Genomic DNA, 25,988 nt, shown 5'->3' on the forward strand with positions numbered 1-25,988 from the left:
TGACAGTAACTCCCACTGTGGGAAAAAATGGGTTAGTCTGCCTGCAATAGGTGTGTTTAAAAAAGGAAGGTTGATTACCTTGAGCAGTTCGTCCGCGTAGGGAGGCAGAACCACGTCCCCGGATGGCTCCTCTGTTATTGAATAACTGCCTGTGATATGGTCGGGGCTGTCCCGATTGCCAATAGCTCTCTGTTGGGCGAGGCCTGTAGCCTGTGAAGGCAGCTCTGCTGTTCGTTCGGCCTCTAAAACGTCCAGCTCTCCCAGAAAAACGGGTTGACTGGGAGCGAAAAACCCTGCGTAGGGATGATTGGGCCTTATTTAATGTGGTAAATACAGCCACATGTTTGGAGAGATCCTTCATAAATGAGTCTCCAAATAATAGTCCATTGGCCTCTGGTCCCAGTTCTCGGGAGCTGAGATCGGCTAGTTTAGCATCTAGCTTGTATAGTGCCGCCCTGCGCCTCTCAGTGGACATAGCCACATTTGCATTGCCCAGGAGACATAAGGCTCTCTGGGCCCATTCTCTAACTATATTGGGGTCGAATTCCCCACTGGTTAAGGCTTCGTCAGCCAGAATGAATATTTGGACAATTGGGCCAGATATGTCCAGAAGTTTATCTTGGGCTGTCTTGAGGCCCTGTTCAATTCCTTTACGGGGGTCCTTCCCCGTCTTAGTGAGGAAGGTTACAAGTAACGGGTCGAACTCTGGTGTGAGAGCTACTTTATTTGGGATGGTAGGTCGAGGGCACTCGGCTCTGAGTTTTGCCCTGATCTCTTTATCAAGTGGTTTGCGTAACCACATTTTACAGAAGTTAGCGATGTGGTCCGGTGGGGACCATTCTGCTGATCGTGGATGCCTGATGATTCTGGGATCAAAAAAGGGGGCACCCGAAGCATCCAGAAGGATGTCTGAGTCGGTTCCTTTCTGTGTTGTTTTAGTGTCAATGTCTTTTGGAATAAGGAAGGTCTCCTTGACAAATTCCGATGGGGTATCCCCTAGCGCATTCACCGAGGGGTCCTCATCGGAATAGCCAAGGTAATAGTCCTCAACTCTATCGCCCGTGTGGAATGCAGAGCCCTCTAGAGGATCGGAGGTTACGTGGGCGGAGTGGGAGACAGACATTTTCAGGGATTTGGCAGGAGCCTTGCCCTTGCCAGCAGTCCTACTATCCCCTTTCCAGGGGCGCTTGCGTGTGGTTTCTTGGTCTGAGGGCTGAGAGTCCTCGGAATCAGAGGGCAAGCGAGTGATAGGGTTGACTTCGGTAGAAGTCCTATCTTGGAAGGCTGCTAACGCCTTGGGGATGGACTCGGCAATAGTAGAGACCAGCCAAGCTCTAAGCTCTTGTGAGATTGCTGGTTCGGTAGTATCAGACATGGTTGTCTTGTACAAATATGATCAGTAGTCAAATATTAGGGAATATCGGGTAAAATGGGGGTCACCCAACAGTTTTTAAGTAAAAAGTTTGGATTGGGGGTCACCCAAGCTATTAGCGCAATAAATGAGTAAGGGCGGCACAATAATAAATAGTGGGGTTACCACTAACATACACAAGTGGGTTGTACCACTGTAATAATAGTAGGTGGATTTCACTACTAAAGTAATTAGACAGGTGGTTATGTCTTTAATATGAATGATGTATCACTTTAAATACTGAGTACTTTTAAATACTGAGTACTAAACGTGGGGGTTCACCCCATAATGGCGGTATTATGACACCTGAATGTTTATCGAGGTGGGGGTCACCCACAAGAAAAACTCAAATACAGAGTAAATTATAAGGTGGGGGTCACCCACAGAGGCCACTTTATTAATAGTAATATTGCTGGTATCTTGTTAATTCGTAACCTGTAAGGAGAAAATTAACCTAAATGAAAAACTGTAAAGGGTATTGGCACTTTAAAAGTGCTAGAATAAATAAATAAATAAATAACCTTGTACTTACCGGATCCGGCGGTAGAGGGTGCAAGCGCGCCGCAGAGACGAGGAGACCGCGCAGAAGATGGCCGCCGATAACAGAAGGCGGGAAGGAGTGTGTCTGGTAAGTATACAGACGCGGGAAGGGGGGGAGCCGGGAAAAGGCGCGAAAAGGTTGAGCCGCGGACTCCTGAAATGGAGTCCGCGGCAGTTATTGCACGGAGTGAGAGAAACCAGCCGCGGCGTTTAAAAACGGAAAAAACCGCGGCTGGGAAGCAAATCAGACTAGAGATTAGTGATAGCCTGATAAATAAATCGCGGTTTTTAAAGAAACCGCGGTTTTAAGAGAGATACTGGATAAATAACATTAGGAAATAAATGAAAATAAAGTAAGGACAAAAGTCCTTTTTTTGTCTACCGACGTCACCATTAACATCTATGGAAACCTGCGGTGGATAAATAGGAAAGCGTATTAAATTTAGGCCTAACATGGTTATTTGCTAAATTCATAATTGCCAGGAAGTCCAAGGGAAAGGGAGATCTATTCCAGGATGGATTTATTTGCATAATGCATTAAAATAATAATCAAAGATTAAAACAGATACTTCTCTTTCGAAAGCCCATCTCCCCAGGAACTAGTTAGGCTTTGCCAGCCAGTCTGTGGCCTCTGGTTAACATACATAAAGGGATCAGCAAGCATGCATTTCTAGTGATGTTAATGGAGATGCACTTATGTAGGTAATACAGCCATCAATGTTCTCCATGGCTTGAAATGGTGGTAGAACTACCACTCAAGTGAATGGATATTGCCAGTGTCTTGTATTTAGATGAGCTGGACCAAGATCATTCATTATTCAAGCAATCGGAAAACTAGCTCTCGTGTATGTGTGTTTCTCCATATACCTGCATTAGAACGAGGGTTCTCCATAAACTTCTAGAATCCATTAGTTTTTGAGGAACATATCATCAGTTGTACATTTTCTTGTTCTCTTCCTGGTCGAAGGAACAGACTATAGTGTTGGTGCAATGGAAAGTGCATATTCTGCAAAAACCATGGACCTGATGTTAAGTCTGTCTCGGTGATATCTTTGTTGGTATGTATGATACATGAATTGCCTGGAGTGAAGAGATCGCCCCTTTGCAGCGAATAGTAAAGGCTTTTACCTGATCAGGAGTCTCACGCTAGTGATTTGCACTAGATTTGCCCTGAACACTTTCTGACTTCCTTTCTTCTGATAAATGGGGCTTAGTGAATATGTCTTTGTTTCCTCTCTAGGGATAGTGCAATATCTTGCTTATTCTACTGGAGTGGTGTAGGCGTAGCTGAGAACATGTACCAGGTATAAATAGACATTTTGCAGAATTCTCTTGGTTTAGATGGCATTCTTGGCAAAGTGTCTTAGATCCGGTGGGACCATCCTGATTTGCAACCCGAGCCACACAGTACTGGGTTACACCTCCAGTTTCTTGGTCAATAGACTACTGTGTGACAAAAAAAATAGAAAGCTTCTCTTTCTCTCTCTGCCCTCTATGTCTTTCTCTATTAATAACTGGGTTAGTACCTGGTTGCAGCTATTATATAGATGCAGTTCCGTGTCCTGGCCTGTCTGAGATTAGTGTGAGTTTCACTCCTGGATAGATATTGCTATTAGGCTTAGCAGCCCTCGCCTATTACTGATATACTAGGAGACATGTGCTGCGGAAACCGAGGCAGTGGGGTTTATTCACAATACTACAGATTGTAGAGAACGGAAATCTGAATGGCAAAATATAAAATAGAACTGCTAATCTAGAAAAATTCTGCAACTCCTCTATAGTTGTAACTCTGAAAATTTAGCTTAAATACTAACATTGACCTTTTAAAATACTACAGTTTGGAATATAGTAAATAAGTCTGAGTGTGATCCTCGCTCCCCAGCATATCGGTAATGGGAGAGGGACTGAATTAAAGGGACACTATAGTCACCAGAACCACTGCAGCTTAATGTACTGGTTCTGGTGTCTATAGCCGGTCCCTGCAGTGTTAGCACTGTAAATAGTGTTTACATTGCTGCCTAGTAACACCTGTAATGACAGTCACGCAGATGGCCATTAGATGTGCTTGCTACTTTCAGCATCTCCACGCTCTGCATAGAGGCATTAAATGTTCTCCATAGAGATGCATTGATTCACTGCATCTCTATGAGGAGGTGCTGATTGGCACAGCACAGCGGTGATGGGAAGTAATTGGATTGGCTGAGATCATCGGTACTGATGATTTTAGCCATGGCAACAAAACTGTCAGGGCCAGCCACTGCGAGACCGGAGCTGCGTGGGGGAAAAGGTAAGTGAAATCATCTTTTTACTGCGATCGGAGTTGGGCCAGTCATCTAAGAAGCCACTTCAGGACTATAGTGTCAGGAATACATGTTTGTATTGCAGTCACTACCCTGGAATATAACTCCCACCAGTCTTAAACACACCCTATCATTATGTCCCGATGCAGCCCTTAGATTAAAGTAACTATAGCCCCAATAGTGCCTCTAACGCTAGCCCTAACTCTGAAATTACAAAATCATATAACATAGAGCATACATGATAACATCTTGGAGCATGAAGGGAAAGAAGGATACTTTGATGTCCTGGGTTATTATAATGTCTCCAAAACTCTTCAATGTCATTATTTCCCATAATATTCTTATAATATGACCAGTTGGATTTCATGAAGCTGTGCAGCCACTTTAATGTCTTGATACTTTATGTATAGCAGTTTTTGTAACCCCAACATTCTCTCACTAAAATCTCATTTCTAGAAATTGGCCTTTCTTTGTCAGGAAACTGGACAAATGCTGTTGACTCAACAATACTATATAGGCACTCCCTAATACTCCAGCACTGTGGACTCTAACTGCTGCCATGCTCAGCCAACCTGTAGGGGTTTAACATGATTGTAGTGTGTAATCACCAGCAGCTGGCCGTCCTGAATATTCCTGTCTGTGGCATAGAGGATATATTTTATTATGCTGAGCCCTGCGTGCTTTGAGGTTTGAGTGGGCGCCGACAGAAGCCTGCATAGGTTTAGAGAAATAACATAAAAAAAGAAAAGGAGGCATTACACAGAAGACAATTTTTTCCATATGTGTTTGGGGTTTGCAGAAGAAATGTTGTAAAAGAGCAAAGATCAAAATATTTCTTTCTCCATGACCATTTGAAGTCATTGTCTACCCCGTATGTGTTAAAATGGTTAAAGGAATTCTCAATGTAATTTGTTTTGTGCCATTTACATTTGATTAATATTTTAAGGTGTGTTTATTTTTATTTATTTTTCTAACACATCAAAAATTACCTTAATTCCATCTCAGAAACAGCCTTTTCTTCTAAGCCCGATCCACTCACCCTTATATCATCAGGCTAATTTCCATATCTTAATGATCATTGCCCAATGAAATGCTTCTCACAGAGAAGCATTGTGAACCAGACAGTGCACACGCCACTTAAATAATTCCTGGTCCTCACAATATTTGATCAAATGTTATGTAATCTTCCATTGTTTTATTTGTTTACATTGTTTTTGAGTACTGCATCAGAATTAAAAGAGGCCAAAAAAGAAAATCACTGTAATAAACACAGATTTACCTAGGTTATTGGTAATATAATGCAGAATGGTATGTTGGAACACCTCTCAGAATTTTAAATTGTTTTCCTATCACCTTGGCCCTCGTTGTGGCTTTCTGTACCCACCCAATGCCTTTGTATGTATCTCACGACCCCTCTAATATGTCTCACCTAATCACTCTTACCCCTTCCCCTTGTATGTCTTTCTTAAGCCCATTTGTCCCCCTTTATGTGTCACATCCACCCCCCCCCCCCCCCCCCATTTACATTAAGGGGCCCTTTACCCTCTCAACTACTAATATTGTAGTGTGGTTAAGGATTGAGGCTCTACATGTTCCTCTTCACAGTCTGTCAGGGAGCTGTGGACAACATGCACTGATAGACCATGAGGTGGTGATAGGCCTGCACTTTACACAGTGCATAGCACACTGCTTGCAAATTCAATTATAGAACAGACAGAGAAACTAGAATAAAATGCAGAACCTCGTCCTCTGCCGTGGTCCTGACTAGTCACCTCTACAACTAATGGGAGTGCGGGGAAAGGTTCCAGTTGTAGCCTCTCCCAATTGTCACCTGGGGCAGACTGTCCTTCTGCCCTCTCCTTAGATGCAACTGCTTCACAATACTACATTTCAACATGCTTTTTCCTAAATACATCATCCACACATCACTAAACAGAAAAAGTGAATAAATATTTCCTTTTCTGAAGGCAGACGCACAAACAGATTTTTATAAGTAGGCTAGACAATGATTCACATTGCTGGGGGTTACCAACTAAAGTATTTTGCAGCTGCCTGTTAGCTTAAGCTGAGTGTTTAAGCCGTACATCTGTGCAAAATCAATCAACTGAAAAAACTATGTATTTAAAATGAAAGTGTGAATTGTATTACCAGCTACTAGACATTATTTTATTCTAACAAATAGATTGTATTTCTTTTAAAAATTAAACAAGTTGGGGGGGCGGAGCCTGGCTTCCTAGCAGGGTGGATGTGCTACACGACAGCTCCTGCAAACTAGCCGCAATAACGGGGAATACACCTCGAATTATTGCACACACACCGCTGGGAAGGTGACTACAGAGTGGGGGAGACCCAGGCACACGTATTGATACCACTCATGACCCCGCGACTCACCGGGTCCCCTCGAATCCAGCTTGAGGCCTACCTGCAAACGAGCCAGGGAGAGGCGGCCGCTCTCCTCGTTGGTAACCCTGCAGATGGCGACCTCGACGTACTCACCTCTAACCCCCCCCCCTCTGGACCGGCGGGGGTCATCCCGGTCCTCGCTGGGGACGATCACCCCCAAGCCACGACCAGCACAGGTGACAAGACCTCATGCGAGCAGAAGCGACCCAGGCACAAACAAAATGGCGGCACGGACACGGTCCACAAAGAACCGCACACTCAGCAAGCCCCCCATGTGCACGAGAGAATTCTATAACCGGCTATGTGCCAATCTGTGGACCAAGCTTCACGCCCGGGGACAGGCATTCAAGCGGGCAATACAAATGGTAACGGCATGGATCCGCCCGGCGACACGACGCCAATTAGGCGGGAATCCCCCCCATACCTCCACAGCTGTCCCTCGACGAAGCAGAACCCACAAACCGGCACGGAGGGCCAGCAACCATACCCTCATGCCCCAGCAGGCGACTTACCGACGAGCAAGTTCTGCTCGCACCTCATCGACTCCAATACCTCTCAGCATGAAGTGCACGGCTCCACATACGAGCACCCACAGTGCAGGCCACGATATTGACCAGGAGACAGCACAACACCATACCAGCCGGACACACAGACGGAGATCCCCCCCACAGCCCGCAAGAGAGAAAACATGGAAGATTGGGAGAGGGGTGCCAACAATGAGACTTTCACAGCAGGACTTTGTGCAGAGGCTTCACCTACCGCAGGGAATACTCACCCAACCCCGTCAAGGCATCGGCTGACTCCACAGAGACTGACACTCTAACTCAGGCATGGTACCATCAGACACTTGCCTTTCTTTACCCTTATGGAACTCACACGAATGTCTGCTGACATATACCATTTATTTTTTCTTTTTTTGATTTTTACTATGTCCAGCCTTGTTTTCCTACATATCCCATCACTCGCAGCCAAAACGGAGGCTATTAAGCTAAGATGCTACTAACCAAAATCTTGTTCTAATGTTTATACCTTTCTTAATTGTCTAGATCTTCTCCTAGGCTAGCTAAGCATTATATGCTCATTCACTCTAGACATGGCTAAACAGCATGTCATACTTAGCGTTTACTTAATTAACAAGCTACTGTACCAATAGTCTATACTTTTATTTTGCGACTTAAGCCTCAGTCCATATCCTGTGTGCAAAGCATGTCATTCTTATTCATTACTATTAAGTGTACCACAAGCCCTGCAAACCACACTATAAGCATTAATGTACTTTTTATAACATTTATTCCAATGTTTAACCACTGTTTCTTTAAACTGTAAGCTTATTGTCTACACACGTGAAATCACCTGTAGGACCTCTAATATTTTAGCATGTTGATTACCGGATCTTATGATCCTTTGCCTGTATTTTCTAACTTCTGTTTTAACGACGAAAAAAAAAATTTAAAACTTGAGGCACTGTAATTCGGGAAATGTCATTTAATCTTGCTGTACCGATCCTATAATGTAATTCATTTACACGTTTCCCCCAATTTCTCTTATGTATCCCATCTGATTTGCCTCTAATAAAAGAAAGAAACACAAAAAAAAAAAAAAAAAAAATTAAACAAGTTACCTTTAGCTACTGCACTGGTTATGATGCTGAGAGCAAAATTCTGTTTTTTAAGAAGTGTCAGCAATATCACAAATAATTAGAAACAAAGTGCCACTCCAGCCAAACAACAACTTATGGGCATCCGAGGACACAATTTTTGTGTTGAATCGTTCAAAAAATGTTTAACACTGTAATGTAAGATGAAACCAGGGGCCTCCAGTCCCCATAACAACTTCACTTGGATGAAGTAATTATTGGCCAAAATTGGGGTCACATTGTTCCTTTATGTTAAATTGCCTAGAAATATGTATAACTCTCTAAAAAGTTTCCAGTAGGTTGAACATTTACATACTACTGAAGAAGGTAAAAGAGAAAGAAAAGTGAAATGTTTCTCTCACTGAAGCAAGTCAAAGCAGAGGTGTAGGGTTCCAGCAAAGCCTGGCTTTTTGTTAAATGGTTTAAAAATGGATTGAAAGGTGGACAACAGTCATAGACATATTACCATTACATATCATTACCATTACAATGAGCTGTAGTGGTTATGGTGCTAGTGCAGATGCTGCTTTAAAAGCACGTTTTATAGTGGATGTGATTGAAGAGCTGCTTAGACACGTTCACCCATCACAGTCATCATGAAGAAGCATTTACAAGACTGTACTAGATATTTATTAAAGAGGCACTGTTACCATCTGGGGGCATAATTTGCAAAGACCCCAGATGGTGACATCGCCGCTGAGGTCCGGTGGCCTGGGGGGGAGGGGGCAGGAAGGCAGGAAGGGTGAGTCGATCCCTCGCAGGTGCCACCATCTTCTTTCGGGCGGATCTCTTCTGCATGCACAGGAGTACAGGACTGAGGATCCTCCATAGACAGAGCCAGTTCCCTGTAGATGTCACTGGTGACGGCTAGAGGATTGACACTTCTAGACGCCGGTAGATCCACCCAGGTCTAGAAGTGTCAGGAATAGGAAACATACTGAGACCAAGTAGTCCGTACGTTGTCTCAGTATATGTTTTTACTGGGTTGAAATTTCAGTGAATTTCCAACACAGTCAATATGAGTATTTCATTTTATCTTTATAATAAAGTCATTTTGCCGGGGGGCAGGAGAAGGGGGGATGGGGGGGAATAGGGTGGGGGGAGGAGGGAGTGACAATGCTGCTGTCAAGACGGTACACATATTTTTTTTTTCTCCAAATTTAATAGTTTCATGATTTCATACATTTGGAATGTCATTATTCAGCTCAAGTACTGTTCATACTGCCAGAAAATCATGAGATTATATACATTCAATTTTCCATTCGGTAAATGTAACATGTACATGGAACAAGGAAAAAAAACATTTCCTTAGCCAGCTGAACATTAGTAAATAAGAAATATAAATCAAATTAGGGGAACAATATTAAATGTGGAAGGGAGGATGTCAAATAATAACAAATACTAAAATTATACCTCTGTCTAAATTACTTCAATTTCTTGATGTATATAAAAAAAAGTGCATGTCAGAGGCCATGTAAAACATTAAAACCAAAAAGGCCATCATAACATAATACACAATTAAAGTTACTGAAACTCACAAATAAAAAAAATACCTACTTAAAGGGACACTGTAGGCACCCAGACCATTTCAGTTAATTGAAGTAGCCTGGGTGCTGTTTTGCACTTAGTGCTGCAATGTTTACATTGCAGCTCTAAGTCTGACCACAATTGCTGTCTACCAGACTGCCACTAGATGGCTTCCTGAATCGAAACAGACCTTTGGTCCGGTATCTGACGCTGGACGTCCTGACGCTCTGCATGAGGCCCTCCAGCATCAGATTTTTCCCCATAGGAAAGTATTGATTCAATGCTTTCCTATTGGGAGGTCTTTGTATTCCTGGCACACTTATAGTATCCCTTTAACAGAGTGTGCAGATAGGCCAGAACAATGGCAACAAAAAATAATCTGCCAGTCTTATTAACTGCCTTCCAGTTTGCTAATGCCCCTTCTACCATAAGCAGAGTAGCTTTAGGATTGTCCAATTCTCTGGCATTCTGTCATAGTCAGCGTGACGTTTTCATCCAAAAATGGCAAGGTAGTGCATGCTAATCAACTGCTCGACTATGGTATAGTTTAAAAAATATATATATATTTTAAATGGCAATTCATTTAGCTAAATAAATAAATAAATAGAGACTAATATTACAGTAATAATTAATTATATCCAGAAAGTCCCACTGCAGCCATTAAACTTTCTAGGGTTTATAGGATACAATGAGCACTTACCCAGAAAGTTATAAAAGCATCAAGATTAGACAGGACTAATAGTTACTTGCCCCCCTAACCTGGCAGGTACACAGCACTCTCACCAGGACAGAATAGCTGTGAATTGTGGTTATGGTAACTGATGCATTGTGGGTCAGTATGGATGTGTCCACACGTATTCATGCAAGAAGAAGAAAGCTTCAGGAATATGAAACTATGTATCTATCTTGGTTACTCTAAAGGAAGTGTATTTGTCATACTTGTTTGACATAATATTACACTGATTGAATATATGGAATACATAACATAACAATTTCAATACTAACCCATACGTGAAGTATATATTTCAAAGGCCTGGTTATTATGTATTTTTTTGTTTCTTTCATGTCAGGTTCGGGATATGCAGCTGACGAGAATTATAACAACGAAGTATACGTTGAACAGCGCCCTTCCACTCCTTTTCTGGATTACCGAGGTAGTATTTTATTCATATTAGAAAATGTACTTTATCAGGATTGAGCACCAGACATGTTATGGACTCCACCCAGAATACGTAAATATATATATATATAGAGTAGAATAACCTGTATTCAGGTTACTCAGGGGTACTGTAATGGATATGAGTTGAAGTATCTTCCAACCAAGTATGTAAAATAAAGGAAATCAAATATAGTGAAGATTGTTATAAAATTATTTTTTAAGACACATTTATTGGTCGCACTTACACATAAAAGATATAAAAACAGCGTGTCTCCAAATAATCATGGGACTCCTGGATGATGTTGTCAAAATTTTCAAAGTAGGAGTCCAGGAGCAACAATATAGATACAGCAAAAAACCAAAATAAACAAATATAAGTATAAAAAGTACACAAGGAATAAATCCAACGCGTTTCGTCCGGTAAGGTGCTGGACTTCTTCAGGGATGTCTCTGGGTTCATCCTTGTGGGTTTTTATGGCGTTAATAATCTCCATTCATCCGGAACACTGGTTGTGCTAAAACACATGTGCGTAACACGCGCATGCGTGAGCATAGAGGACCGTAACCTAGGAAGGACAAAAAACATATGGCGAAAACGCCTGAATGTCTAACTGATAAAAAAAAGGGTAGAATCAGTGTGATAACACCAGAACCACTACTGCACATTAAGACATGGAAAAAATATATTTTTGTTACGCGCATGTGTTTTAGCACCCGGAACTATTATTTCGTAATCCCGGACATTTGGCGCCCTTTTGCGTTCCACGATTGAAACGCACGCTAAACAACCAGTGTTCCGGATGAATGGAGATTATTCACGCCATAAAAACCCACAAGGATGAACCCAGAGACATCCCTGAAGAAGTCCAGCACCTTACCGGACGAAACACGTTGGATTTATTCCTTGTGTACTTTTTATACTTATATTTGTTTATTTTTTTTTTTTGCTGTATCTATATTGTTGCTCCTGGACTCCTACTGTGGATATTTTGACAACATCATCCAGGAGTCCCATGATTATTTGGAGACACGCTGTTTTTATATCTTCTATGTATAAGTGCGACCAATAAATGTGTCTTATATAATTTTATAACAATCTTCACTATATTTGATTTCCTTTATTTTACATACTTGGTTGGAAGATACTTCAACTCATATCCATTACAGTACCCCTGAGTGGGTGAAAGGCCTGATTTCTCATTCGTTTGTAAGTGCATCCATATTTCCACTTATTAACATTTTAATGCTATACTATTTTACGCTATGTTAGCTATTTGATTTTTCCACACAGAGCATATCCGAGGATATTCTACCTGAATACAGGTTATTCTACTCTCTCTCTATATATATATATATATTTACGTATTCTGGGTGGTTTCCACTTTTCTTGTATATTTGCATATTTTCTTAGGTGGTTGTGAAGTACACCTGGGATCACTTCCAGTTATACGTTTTTACACCTTTAGTGTATATACTCTTCTTTTGTTTTTGCACATGTTATGGACTCCCTCTGCGTTATTCACTAAATCATGAATGTTCAAGAATTTACTGTGAATTTTTAATTTTAGGACACAATAGTGACAACTGCAAACATAGCCATCCTTAAGAATTTTCCAGTTTAATGGACCACTATAGGCACCAAGACCAATTCAGCTCAATGTAGTGGTCTGGGTGCCAGACCACCCCTAGTTTTAACCCTGCGGTGAGAAACTGCTATGTTTATATTGCAGGGTTAATCCAGCCTCTAGTGGCTGTCTCCCTGACAGCCACTAGAGGCCGCTTCCGCGATTTACACTGAGTAAATCACACTTATCTGACGCTGGACATCCTCACGAAGTCCAGCATCAAATAAGATCCCCATAGGAAAGCATTGAGTAATGCTTTCCTATAGGCGGGTTTGAATGTGCACGCGCCTCTGGCCAAGCATGCGCATTCAGCTCCACTCGGTAGCTGATGTCAGTTTGGAAGAAGAGGTTACCAGGGCTTAAGGTAAGTGGGTGAAAGGGTTTTAACCCCTTAAGCGCTGAGGGAGGGGGCCCCGAGGGAGGGGGGCTCTCCAAGATCCTATAGTGCCAGGAAATGGGTTTGTTTTCCTGGCACTATAGGATCCCTTTAAAGGACCACTATAGGTACCCAGACCACTTCAGCTCAATGAAGTGGTCTGGGTGCCAGGTCCATCTAGGCTTAACCCTGCCTGCTGTAAACATAGCAGTTTCAGAGAAACTGCTATGTTTACAAATGGGTTAATCCAGCCTCTAGTGGCTGTCTCATTGACAGCCGCTAGAGGCGCTTCCGCGCTTCTCACTGGGATTTTCACAGTGAGAAGACGCCAGCGTCCATAGGAAAGCATTGAGAATGCTTTCCTATGGACTGGCTGAATGCGTGCGCGGCTCTTGTTGCGCATGCGCATTCAGCCAGGGACGTCAGAAGAGGGAGGAGAGTCCTAGCGCCGAGGGAGCCCGGTGCTGGAAAAAAGGTAAGGGATTAACCCCTTCCTCCCCCTTCAGCGCCACGGGAGTGGGACCCTGAGGGTGGGGGCACCCTCAGGGCACTATAGTGCCAGGAAAACTAGTTTGTTTTCCTGGCACTATAGTGGTCCTTTAACCCCTTAAGGACACATGACATGTGTGACATGTCATGATTCCCTTTTATTCCAGAAGTTTGGTCCTTAAGGGGTATAGCTAATTTGGCTAAATATTTGAATTATTATTATTATTTATATAGCACCAACAAATTCCGCAGCGCTGTACAATGGGTGGACTAACAAACATGTAATTGTAACCAGACGAGTCGGACAAACAGGAACAGAGGGGTTGCGGGCCCTGCTCAATGAGCTTACATGCTTACATTCACTTTTATTCACTTTGAATTCCGGACAATGCACACTTTAGAGATTAACTCTCCTTAGCTATCTATAGGGCTTTTTCGCCAACTGTCAGTTATGGAGAATTGACAGGCAATCTGCACGTTTTGGGGCCTGAATAGCCAAAACTAAAATACTGCCATGTTGGAGAAATCCTACAGTTTGGGTATCATGGCCTAAATTTAGCATTTCTCCATAATTCCTAGTTTGGTGATTAATCCATAAGCCTATAATAAGACAAAGGGAGCAATGCAATTAAATCCTGCCATTTGAAGTGTTATTTCAAGCAAAGTTAGGGCACTTAAAATACAGTGATTCCTAAATCTATCACCATTCTCACCACATCACTCGCCCCACACCCTGTTGATTTAAGTGTGGTCATCTTAAAACATGACTTTCCATAACTGACAAGAACTGTGTAAACACTGTGATGGTTGTTTAGAAGGAGAAGCTATGGGGAAAGGATTGAAATGGAATCCTCAGAAGAAACATTCCATGGTTTCCATGGTTTCCATGGTGTTTACTCCATTAGTAGAACTTTGACCCACAGTAGCTTTTTTGTGTATAACCCCCTGCGTTCTAATGGAATGTTTATAGATCCCGTCGGATTATAAATCTGTAGTGTGAAATCCCATATTCTAGGGGTAAATAGTTAAAAGGGGAAAGATATTATTGGCAGGTGGCCGTGTTGTCCTGGATACAATATGTTCCTCTAAACACATTGAAAAGAAAGGTTGATTGAAACAAGACACACTCTGTATAATGGCTGATTCGTGAGTTTACAGAATTAACCATTTAGTTTACATTGTGTATCTTTTTCCATATAAGGGCAATGCCTATTGTGACCATTTTACAGAGATCAAAGGATCGATCAGTTTTTACAAAACATAGCTATTTGCATATTTTTATTTCACTATGGGGAATTAGTATACCTAATATACCATAAATATTAGATCTGCTACAAAAGCAAGATGGCAGCGTCCAGTACTCTTTCAGTAGTAGAGGGTGTGGGTGCATGTCTGGTCTGAGGTCTGGAGGATGCACGTCACGTGAGCTGATCCGAAGTCTGTGGGGGAGGAGGCAGGCGCATTTACATAGTATAGTGTGCCTGCTACTTCCCTTAGATCAGGGGAGTTAACTGAGGCAGCTAACCTCCCTGGCTGTTTCACTGACAGCCAGAAACGTATTCTATAGTTAATTTATAGAAGTGTCTATAAACTTGGGTTAAACTAGGATATTCTTCGCCCATAAAGCACTGCAGCAAGATGAAGTGCTCACAGGGTATGGCGTGTTCTTTTGTTAAGCTTGTCAAGTGTAGGAAAAATACATAAGACAAAGTAGTCCTTATATCTTACACTATCTTTCTAAAGGAATTTCTGTGAAATTAAACACATTATTTATGAACATTTCATAAAGATTTTATCTTGATGAAACAATAATTTTTATTTTTTATTTTTTATTTTACAGGGGGGGAGGGGTGACTGAGCTGCTTCAATATATATTTGAAAGAAAACTAAACATTAAATGGAAAAAAAAAAGCTTAACAGAAGTTATGGTGATTTTTTTTACATAGGGTTATTAACTAAAGTGAGAATTGCATTGAATTTAAAGTGAATTTCAAATTGAAGGCCAAAGCAGCCAAACTGAAAGCATATATGACTCCGAGAATGTTTCCGGGTTTAACTATTTTGACCTTAAATTTTAAATTCACTCTGAATTTCTTGCAATCCTCACTCTAGTAAATAACCCTGTTAATGTCTTGTTCTGGTACTGGTTTTTGTTTTTTTTTATAAAAATGTGTCCTCTAATATATTAGAGCATTCGCTACGGTAAACCTAATGGAAAAAGTGATCTTTGTGTTCTCACATTCTTCAAGCCCCTCGTTGGTGCTATGATCTCAACATTCAGGATGGAGAGGCTGCTTGCTATTCACCACGAGGGGGGACTTATCGTAGCACTCTCAGTACACGATGCCGGTTATCTTGTGACCAGGGTTACCGACTCCTGGGACAGAGTTCAGTGCAATGCTTACCAAGCCGGCGCTGGTCTGGAAATGCATACTGCAGGAGTAAGTATACTGCATACAATTATGCTTGTTGCATGACTTATATTTTTACAATTGACATTTATATACTGCCAACATTTTCCACAGTGCTTTAAAATATTACTTTGGAGTATAAACAGCAAATAACAGTTTAACGACAAGTGTTAACAGGAAAAGAAGGGGAAAAAAAGGGCCCTCACTCTAAGTTACAGACATATGATTCGGTGGATATTTTGTGTTAATAAAATCAAATAAGGTATTCACTGGGTAAATGTATGTCAGAGCAGATCAGTCATGCTCTCTTGTTTTTCATTTGATGTGTCTTATATTTACAGTTCATTTTCTAAATGTAGATATTATTTGAAATCATGGGCTTTACTTTCTGGATGCAATATTAGCCTGTCAATTGGCTACCTATACTTTGTAACCTGACTGAAAAGCCAGGCTGTGGTCAATCAACTGGATTTACACGTGAAAAATTGGAAATATAAATATATATTTTAGCTGGAACTCCAGAACAAATAGCTATAAGGGATAACAATATCTTCCTTAGCAGAATAACAACTTGAAAACAGGAAAAAAATTAACGAAAAAGCATATTGGCAGGATTAGGAAACTTTTCACAAACTTATTGCTTCTTGTTTTATACACGCATTCAACTTGTCAAAACTTAAAACCATTTTTGGCTTAGATTCTGAAATGTATCCTAAATGGGTTTTTTTTGGTCATCATTTATGTACATCAGCCGTATGCTGTAAAAATGTGTCGCAGAGGGTGTTGCATGACATTTTCATTATTATACCAGTTGGCGGAATCAAATAGTTAATTAATTTTCCTATTCTCATCAAATTGCATTGGTGGCAGGACATTGAATTCTATCACATTTAACAAACATTCAGTCCCAGATTCCCTATGGGCGTGGGAATAAATGTTGCAATTGTTTCATTTTTTTTTTTTAAAACAGGGTAATTTACTAAATTTTGGATTAAAAGAGATTCACAAGAAACTTGTAAAATCTAGCACTTCCAGAATTATTCCACTGTGTATATTTTGACCATATATTTTCCTTCCCTGTTTATGACAATTCAAAGCTTAATGAGTAACCCAGACAATATTTCTGTCCTCCGACATGATATATTTTATAAAAGTCACCAATTACTGGACACAAAAATCTAATTCTTAGTCAATGCCTCGGTAGGAATGTAAGAATTTGTAGTCCACCAACATAGGTAAGCACATGGTATGCAAATGTCTATTCATGGTAAAAGTTGTGACCTTGACAGATACAGTATGTTTAATTTTTTCACACACACTGTGAATGGAGAATAGTTAATTTAACTGCAATTTTCTCACTATTTTTTTGTTTTAGAAATTCTGTGCCATGTACTGCCCGCACTTCCTCATGGATCCTACCACTGCTCAGATGGTGTATCTGAAGGGTCTCGCTGCGATTACACCTGTGCTTCTGGCTATCAGATAGAAGGCGACCGTAGCCGTATCTGTATGGAAGACGGGCTGTGGAGTGGAGCAGAACCTGTCTGTGTAGGTAAATTTTCAGATCTATAAATTACATACTAAATGTGCTCTTGGTAGAATTTGAGTAGTCTCAAAGGCTGATAGAGGTTGGTAAGAACTTCTAAATTAAACAGGCTGTGGAATAAAGGAAGTATAAACATCAGATCTCACTTGACAGTTTAGGAAGGCTGTGCTCATTACATGCAGGGAGGTGTCACTAAGGCTGCATAGACAAAGTGATTTAACCCCTAAATGGCAGAGAATTGAGCAGTGGGACTGTAGGGTCATCTATATACCAAAACTGCTTCATTAAGCTAAAGTTCATTTGGTGACTATAGTGTCCCTTTTATTCTAAATCTAATGCTTTTCAATCCCTACCGAAGTAAACAAATGATAAAAAAGTGAATTTTGAATTTGCAAGATTTCTAAGACAATCTAAAGATGGACTCGGAACTGACAAGGACAGAACAAATTTAGGCCAGGCAAAAGACAGATTTTAAGCGTGGGACTGTATACTGATTTTCTCTGATTAACTTGTTCATTAAATGTTCTTTTTGGATCTCTGAGCTGTATATATGAGGATCTCTTGTTTATATTGATGTTTTGGCGACCTCGATTACACTGTAATTTATATCCATCAGTAGACGTTATTGCACCAATAGGCCTTGCTAAGTAAATCTGTACTAGGGTTGAATGTTTATTAAAATATCTTGTATTCTATCAGATGTGGACCCACCAAAGATTCAGTGCCCTACTTCCAGAGTTAAATTTGCAGAGCCAGAGAAACTGACAGCTGTGGTTTACTGGGGCAGACCTCAAGTGAAGGATACAGCTGATGGAGTGATCACAAGGTATGATGGCAGTCACGGTTATATTCACTTGACTGAGAACTGAGTGTAACTGACCAAGGAAAAGCTCATATGGGAACAAAACTATAAATGCTAATAATAATAACAGTCAAACCTTTCCACTTTGACTATTTTCAAACTTAGACTAAAATGTCGGCAGTCTATTTTTATTTACTATCTGTACATACATTTGATTGTTCTCAGAGTAGTGACATATCGCCCGAACACAGTTCCTTTGGCTGATGTTGACATCAAAGCCTGTCTCTATGTCTCCATTGTTATCTGGGTTCATTACTGAGACCAGCTATCTTTTAAGAAAAAAACATACAGTTGGTTGCTTAATGCAGATATACAGTTAAAATCTAAATTTTTGTTGTTGTTATGGTTTGTTTCTTTTCAACCCAGAGTTACACTCAGAGGCCCTGAGCCAGGTTCGGAGTTCCCGGAGGGGGAACATGTAATCCGGTACACGGCATATGACCAGGCACACAACCGGGCAAGCTGTAAATTTATAGTGAAAGTGCAAGGTGAGTATATGTGCTCCGCTCAAGGCCTTTTAACTTGGTTTTCATTTCACCAAAATAAACCGCTATAAATAAATTCCCAGAATTCTTAGTTTAGATGTCGGCTATGCAAGCATCCCTTCCACTTCTATACACAATAGAAATAATTGATGATATATGATAATAGATACAGGATATAAATAATAGATGCTTATGTGCCCTTATAGACCGACACATTTTTTTCTCCGCACAAAAAACGAGATAGACTATGTATTCATATATAGGTGTATTTTATGAGCCTTAATCTTCAGCTGAATATGTATTTTTAATGGCCTAGTGAGAAGATGCCCCATACTTTCTCCTCCCCTTCATGGATACATCACCTGTAGCTCTGCAGGAAATAACTACGGTGCAAACTGCGAGTACCTTTGCGAGGGAGGCTACGAACGCCAAGGACAAGCGTCCAGAGTTTGCCTGTTTAGTCAGCAGTGGGCAGGAACCCCAGCCACATGCACACGTAAGTAATTACCATTTCTGATAATCAATGTAAGGAAAAAGCACCTAGCTGAGAAAGTATCAGCCAAAGCCAAGGAGGGCTTGATAAGCAAGACAAAAATCAACATGCAGCTATTTGTCTATTCTTTTAATTAGTACTTATACTTTTATCTTGGCCATGCAAACACACCTTCCAAGTGTCTCTCTGAAGGATAGTCCCTCACTTACAGCAGAAGATTTTGGTCTCTCTTCTTGGCCCCTGTGCCCTCCCCCTCCCCCTTGGTTTTCCAGGATCCCAGAATTTGTGGAGTGTATAAGTAAAGCACAGAGATCAACAATAATAATACTGACAATACTTTTAGTTAATTGTAGTAAATAACGATTTGGCATTATCATGTGAATTACGGTAAATAATTAGCTCACGGTAGAAGGTATGGCCAAACCCACACTAGCTTTGGGTTAAACTAGCCCATAAATGACCTTGCATAGCTAAAAATGTGTCATTAAAGTAACGTCAAGCACCATAACCACTACAGCTTGCTGACACTCTCAGGCAATGAATTAAGCCTGCACTGCAGATTTTAGCTCAGGAGAGCTATAACCAAGTCCCTGCTTTGGAACCTATGAATCTATGGTGTTAGTAGTGGAGGTGGGGAGCAGTGTCCTGCAGTCTCCAAGTAGAGAGTCAAGCTGTTCAAAATCTGTTTATCTTCTTACAATGGGGAGTCGGTATGGTGCTTCTGGCACCATAACCACTAGAGTGAGCTGTAGTGGTTATGGTGCATGGAGTGTTCCTTATACGCTCTACTATTGGGGATCAGATATCTTGTGACAGTAAGGAGGTATGATAGGAAATACTTCAAAAACTTGTAATTCATGTTCTGTTTCATTTAAGGCATGAAAATAAATGTTAATATGAACTCTGCTGGAGGTTTCATAGATCAATTCTTTGAGAAGCAACGTCTCCTGATCATCTCTGCCCCTAGCTCTTCTGACCGCTATTACAGGCTTCAGTCATCAGCCCTGCAGGTAAATGCTGACACAGCACTCTATCCTACTCCTGTATATGCCACCTGCTGGAAAATACTGGGTATTGCACAAGAGAAACTAATCTGTACTAAGAACAGGATTTAGCATGACTGTGCCAAAAAAATTTTTTTTTTTTAAAAAAAAGGCTGACAGTATTATTCTAACTGCAAACAAGCCACTAAGGTTTTCACCCTTAGAATCCTATGATAAAGACAATAATATGAACATTGAATGCGCTGTGATCATGCAGGAGAAAAAAACTATATCAAATATCATAAAATTACCAGATGCTCCTAGTCAAGCCTTACCCTGTGTAACCATGTAAGTGCTGCAACATAATATTGTACTCAAGAACACACACACAAAAAAGAAATGAAATAAAAAAAAGTTGAGATTCACAGGACCCAATAGTACGAATTAGACACAGTTCAACTAATAACAGTGGAGGGCTATCGGTGTTTAATAGTTATTCCCTTTTTAGTAAATCTTTGGCATACCAATGGCTGACCAACCACATGGGAAAACTAGGAAATACTTCACATTGCCATGTAAATTCTACTGTTCCTTTGCAGGCACAATGCCAACTCTCATGCATATGCAAAGTCTTACGTGTGATGAACAGTTTTCCTGATACTCTACAACTCGTAGTAGGATTTGTCTACAGTAATACTCCAAACATGCTTCTAGCAGGCTCAACCTACATGGGATTTAATTAGCTGATCAATACATTCTTTCGGGCAGAGACAGCATATTCTTTACTTAAATCTATGTCTGGGCTTAACCCCTTTAATATAAATCTTAAAATCACCGTGCAAAATATTCAAAACAACTAAATGTTGACTTCTATAAATTATTAATCACTAGACTAGATAGGATGTGACATGAGACAGAATTTATCTTAAAGAGGTGATCAACCATAGATCCCACATTTAATAAAATATATGGATATTTTATGTAAACATAGAAATCCACCATTTAGCAATTACATTTCTAAGACTATATGAAAAGTTATTTTCATCATTTTGACAAATATTTACTACAGTGATGATGGTGCCTGATGTGCCTTGGTGTTGTCAGTGTAATTTGTCAAATTATTTTGTATTGGTTTGATAACATTCCTGGGACCTGCTTAGCGCCCACAACCACATACCCTACTTCCAGAGTTCTCCTGAAGGTGAATCTGGTTAGTTTTAACGAGCTAAGCAAGGTCATGCAGTGTCGCTCTCATAGGCTGGCTGAGAGTGTAATTTGAAGATGAGATGCGGTGTAGGTGTACTCGGGTATCTTGTCAAACTGTTTCAAAATGGTTTTGATATATGAGATTAAGCCAGGACACGTCTGGCAACATGACCAGTAATCATGCAGCCGTGGCAATTAATTTATTTTCTGTTATGGTGGGAATCTAGGGTTTTAAATAGGAGAAAAGTAGGTTGGTCAAATGGAATTGGTTTGGATATCATCTTAATTGTGTCCACTCTCTGGGGGGTTTTACAGCTTAGAACAGGCCCACCACCATACATGAAGATAATACTTTGAAAATGTGGAAATTATCTCATAAAATTACCAAAACAGCATGCAAAGCAAGTTATAAACTCACGTGAGTCTGTTTCTGTCTTGGCCTTTGATGAGATCCCTATATACCTCATAGAAAAATCCTCTCAATAGCACAACTTGATAGGAAACAAGTTCCAACTGAACTTTAAATAGGCTCCGGTGTTGATGCAGATTTAAATAAACAAATTTTAAAAACATGTTGTGCTCTCAATTTACTTTCATGAACATTTCTTTCTAGAGTGCAAACTGTGGATTTGAACAGCGACAAGTTGTCGTTGTTGAGCTGGTCGGAGAGGAGCCAAATGAAGTTGGACGTGTGCGTGAACAGCAACTTTCACACGACCTCATCGAACAGATAAGGTAATTATCTTGTGCAATAAGAGGATTGCTAATATAGTTTTTGTGATGTACGAAGACACATATTTCAAATAAGTAAATAGAATTCCTAGTTAATAATCACTGTGCACACTACTACGAACACTATAGAAAGCATATGCCGTTAATATTAAGGTAGTGATGTCAAGGCTCGTAGTGTTCCCAAAATCACAGGGTTAGGCAACCTTCAGCACCAGATACTGTGGACTACATCTACCACATCTCTTACAACCATGTTGGCAAAGCATCAGGGGAGATGTAGTTCACAACTCTGGAGTGCCGAAGGTTGCCTAACCCTGTAATAGAGCTTTTTCATGGAGTGATCTGTAGAGTATATTAATATTATTTTGTTGCCATGTTGGTCTTTTTTGCATCAGTTAACACATTTGATATATTTGTTTTTTTTTGTGTTGGCAGGTAGGTGCAATTTGTAATGCTCACTATGTTATTTTTCAACAGACAAGCTCTTCACATGACCCGATCATACTTCAATATGGTCCTTCTTGATAAATATGGCGTAGATCGGGAACGCTACAGGGAACCCATTGGGTCTGATGAGATCTTCACATATATTGATACCTATTTACTGAGCTCCCAGGAGATGACTCAGCTGGAGGCTAAAAGAGAAAACTGTGAATAGTAAATCATAAAGCCATTCTGTATAAACCATGTATGCTTCCGATAGGTAAACATATGGGACAATGATTGGCTATATTCCAGGAGTAACTATGTTTGAACATAAGCGCGATAAAACCAATGGCCGATGCACTGGAGGGGAAATCTATTCAATGAAAGTTGTCCTTAAGTGTCTTCCGAGGTCTAGGACAGAGGTAGGCAACGTTCGGCACTCCAGATGTGATTACAGCCATAATGCTGGCAAAGCATTAGGGTAGATGTAGTCCACAACATGTGGAGTGCCAATGTTTGCCTACCTCTGGTCTAGGGTTTTCCTGTTTCATAATCCACCAGTTGATTAATTAAACTTCCACAGAGAGCTATTGATCATGATGAGGTGGCTTCCTGGTTCGTCTACCCTTCTCTACCACGTGGTCTAGAAATCTCTAAACAGCCAAGCAGAAACTTTAGAACTAAGCTGCTTGGGGGAAGGCTACGAAAATCAAGGACAGTTGTTGGACCAATTGAAATACAATTTATAAGTATTTATTAATAAGAAAAAGTATATTGTTGTTATTTAAAAAAAATAAAAATAAACACAGACCTTGGGTAAAATAGGATGTATTTGACAAATATTTAATAACACTGATTTATATTAGTTTTAAATTCATTATTTTGTAAATATATTTTTCCTGTCTAAAAATCAAAGATAGGTTTTTGTTATTACAAACTATGCATATTGACTTAAACATTACTTACCAGAACACACGCAAAACGTACATTCTAGTGATCATACTTGGAATCCTTGGAAGTGAAAGGGTTAAAACATTTACTTTAACCCCTTGAGTGACAGCCTTGTAATGTTCAAAATGCTGTGTCTCACATGGTTGGAGTTTTAAGAGGTCTCCTCGTCCACCCTGCAATTTCAGCAGGGGTTGGATGAAAATACATTTAACCTAACAGTCAAACAAACAGAACCACCAAAGCGCAAATAGCACTGGAATCAGATGTTTTATAAACTTTTTTTTATAGGAGATCTGAGTCTGACACATACAGCAGGCCGACAGATTCTTTGGAGACAGTTTTTGGAGATCTTTAATTGTACAGAAACAAGTCTGAAATTGTTTCTGTATGGTCTTCGAGATCTTTTCTTCCCCTCTCTCCCCAGCCAGCAGCATCTCAGGCTGTGAGATGTAAGTAATATTATAAAAGCGTATCAATTAAACTGTTAATAGCTCCTGACTGATTCCTCTCTTACAACTGTCACTAGTCTAATACTATCCTTACCTTTTGTGTCATTTTACCCCACTCCCTCTAGCATGTAACCTCATTGAGCAGGGCCCTCAACCCCTCTGTTCCTGTGTGTCCAACTTGTCTGGTTACAACTACATGTCTGTTCGTCCACCCATTGTAAAGCGCTGCAGAATTTGATGGCGCTATATAAATATCATAATAATAATATCTAGCTGCTATAATGATAACACTCCCTGATCTCAATATATTACAGGAGAGAATACTAGTGTGTGATCTAATAGATTGCAACTACTACTGTGACACTGCTATTCTTCTATTTCAGTGAGATGAAGAGGTTGTGCTTGCTGTCAGTGTAATAATGCAGATAGCATACCTCCCAAGTGTCCCCATTTAGGAGTGACAGTCCCTATTTTGAGCCCATATCTCTCTGTCCCTCTTTTCTGGGAGATCCATATTGTTGGTGTGCCTGAGTGTATAACAGAGCTCCACAGCGATAATACTCCCAATAATATGACTGAGTGTATAACAGAGCTCCACAGCAATAATACTCCCAATAATGTGCCTGCGTGTATAACAGAGCTCCACAGCAATAATACTCCCAATAATGTGCCTGAGTGTATAACAGAGCTTCACAGCAATAATACTCCCAATAATGTGCCTGAGTGTATAACAGAGCTCCACAGCAATAATACTTACACTAATGTGTCCTTGAGCTGCAATTAATGCGTTTAGAATTCAGTCTGTAAATATAAAATACACTGTTCTTTTTCTAAATTACATTTTAGTTGCATAAATTGTTATTAGTAAGTAACCTAAAATTTCTCAGAAAAGCCCACACACCCAAAAAACATCACTTGTTTAGAAAGATGAGATAGTCATATAACTGGTTACATGACTATTTGCAACCGGACATATCTGCAGCTAAAGTAGTCTGACAGAAACAGTAATTGTGAGCAAGAAATGTCAAAGAAAAGTCTCCTCCTCCTTTCCACCCCCTAACAAAAAAATGTCACCTTAGTGACAGATGTGGTAGGACTGGAACAAAAAAATGCACATTTACTTCTCGACTGCCCTGACACATCTTGGACTGTTTAGCACCAAATATGCAATCCCGAAATGCCTTTGGTAAGCTATTTTAGGGAGTATCCCATAACTGGCCTGCACAATCCAATAAAACAAACAAACAAATAAAAAAAAAAAAACATGTTTGTTTAGTGTTTTCATCTCCGTAACTGCGATTGCTCATACACACTCAGTATACTAGATTTTTGTGACAACCATGCTCTTATCAAAATAAATCAAAAAAATTCCTGACATTTGTGGGATCTTCAAAACTGGAACACAATATTTGTAATTTTTTTTTTGGATGACATTTTTATCCACATTCCTTGTACACATTTTATTTTCAGACAAATGTTAGAAATGTATTTTTATTTCCCTCTGTTTGTTATATACTATTTATTCTAAATCACTATTTATGCAGGTTTATATAATATCAAGTAAATGTCTTATCTGTTCTTTTAAATAGCAGTATGTAGGTTTCATTGGGTAACATGTACCGTTTTTGTGACAATATGACAAAACTTACCTTGTCTACGGTAGAGAAAATAAAAAGTCAAAATAAGTCATTATGACAAACGAAGGGTTATACTTGGTACCGTGAGCTTTATTCTAAAATACTGTTATTCAAATAATAAAAAAAAACACATTTCAACATTGCTGTGCACCTACATCATTATATCAACACGGATATTCTGCTAAACTGTGACTTTACAATCAGCTAACAATAAACAGCCCTATCACTAATTTATAGAGTAAACCATTACAATATTTATTGGTTTATGGAAAGAATAGATTAGATATGTAGGCGAGTTAATGTGCAGTACGAGATTAAAACCGTTTCGATTTCACTCAGTT

The 25,988-nt window shown here is 40.1% G+C and overlaps 1 protein-coding gene across 1 annotated transcript in view; it reads left to right on the top strand.

The window, feature by feature from the left end:
- Window positions 1–23,420, top strand: part of SRPX2 (sushi repeat containing protein X-linked 2) — a 28,183-nt gene extending 4,763 nt beyond the window's left edge. The window contains exons 2-10 of the mRNA XM_063433339.1: window positions 10,888–10,971; window positions 15,716–15,907; window positions 17,253–17,429; window positions 18,123–18,249; window positions 18,652–18,773; window positions 19,087–19,266; window positions 20,140–20,273; window positions 22,066–22,187; window positions 22,662–23,420. Coding sequence (XP_063289409.1) covers window positions 10,888–10,971; window positions 15,716–15,907; window positions 17,253–17,429; window positions 18,123–18,249; window positions 18,652–18,773; window positions 19,087–19,266; window positions 20,140–20,273; window positions 22,066–22,187; window positions 22,662–22,842 — 1,319 coding nt within the window. The 3' untranslated portion in view covers window positions 22,843–23,420. The remainder of the gene's footprint in view (window positions 1–10,887; window positions 10,972–15,715; window positions 15,908–17,252; window positions 17,430–18,122; window positions 18,250–18,651; window positions 18,774–19,086; window positions 19,267–20,139; window positions 20,274–22,065; window positions 22,188–22,661) is intronic.
- The last annotated feature ends 2,568 nt before the right edge of the window (window positions 23,421–25,988 follow it).

The sequence above is a fragment of the Pelobates fuscus genome, chromosome 9, assembly GCF_036172605.1.
Source record: "Pelobates fuscus isolate aPelFus1 chromosome 9, aPelFus1.pri, whole genome shotgun sequence".
In the NCBI taxonomy this organism is placed as follows: Eukaryota; Metazoa; Chordata; class Amphibia; order Anura; family Pelobatidae; genus Pelobates; species Pelobates fuscus.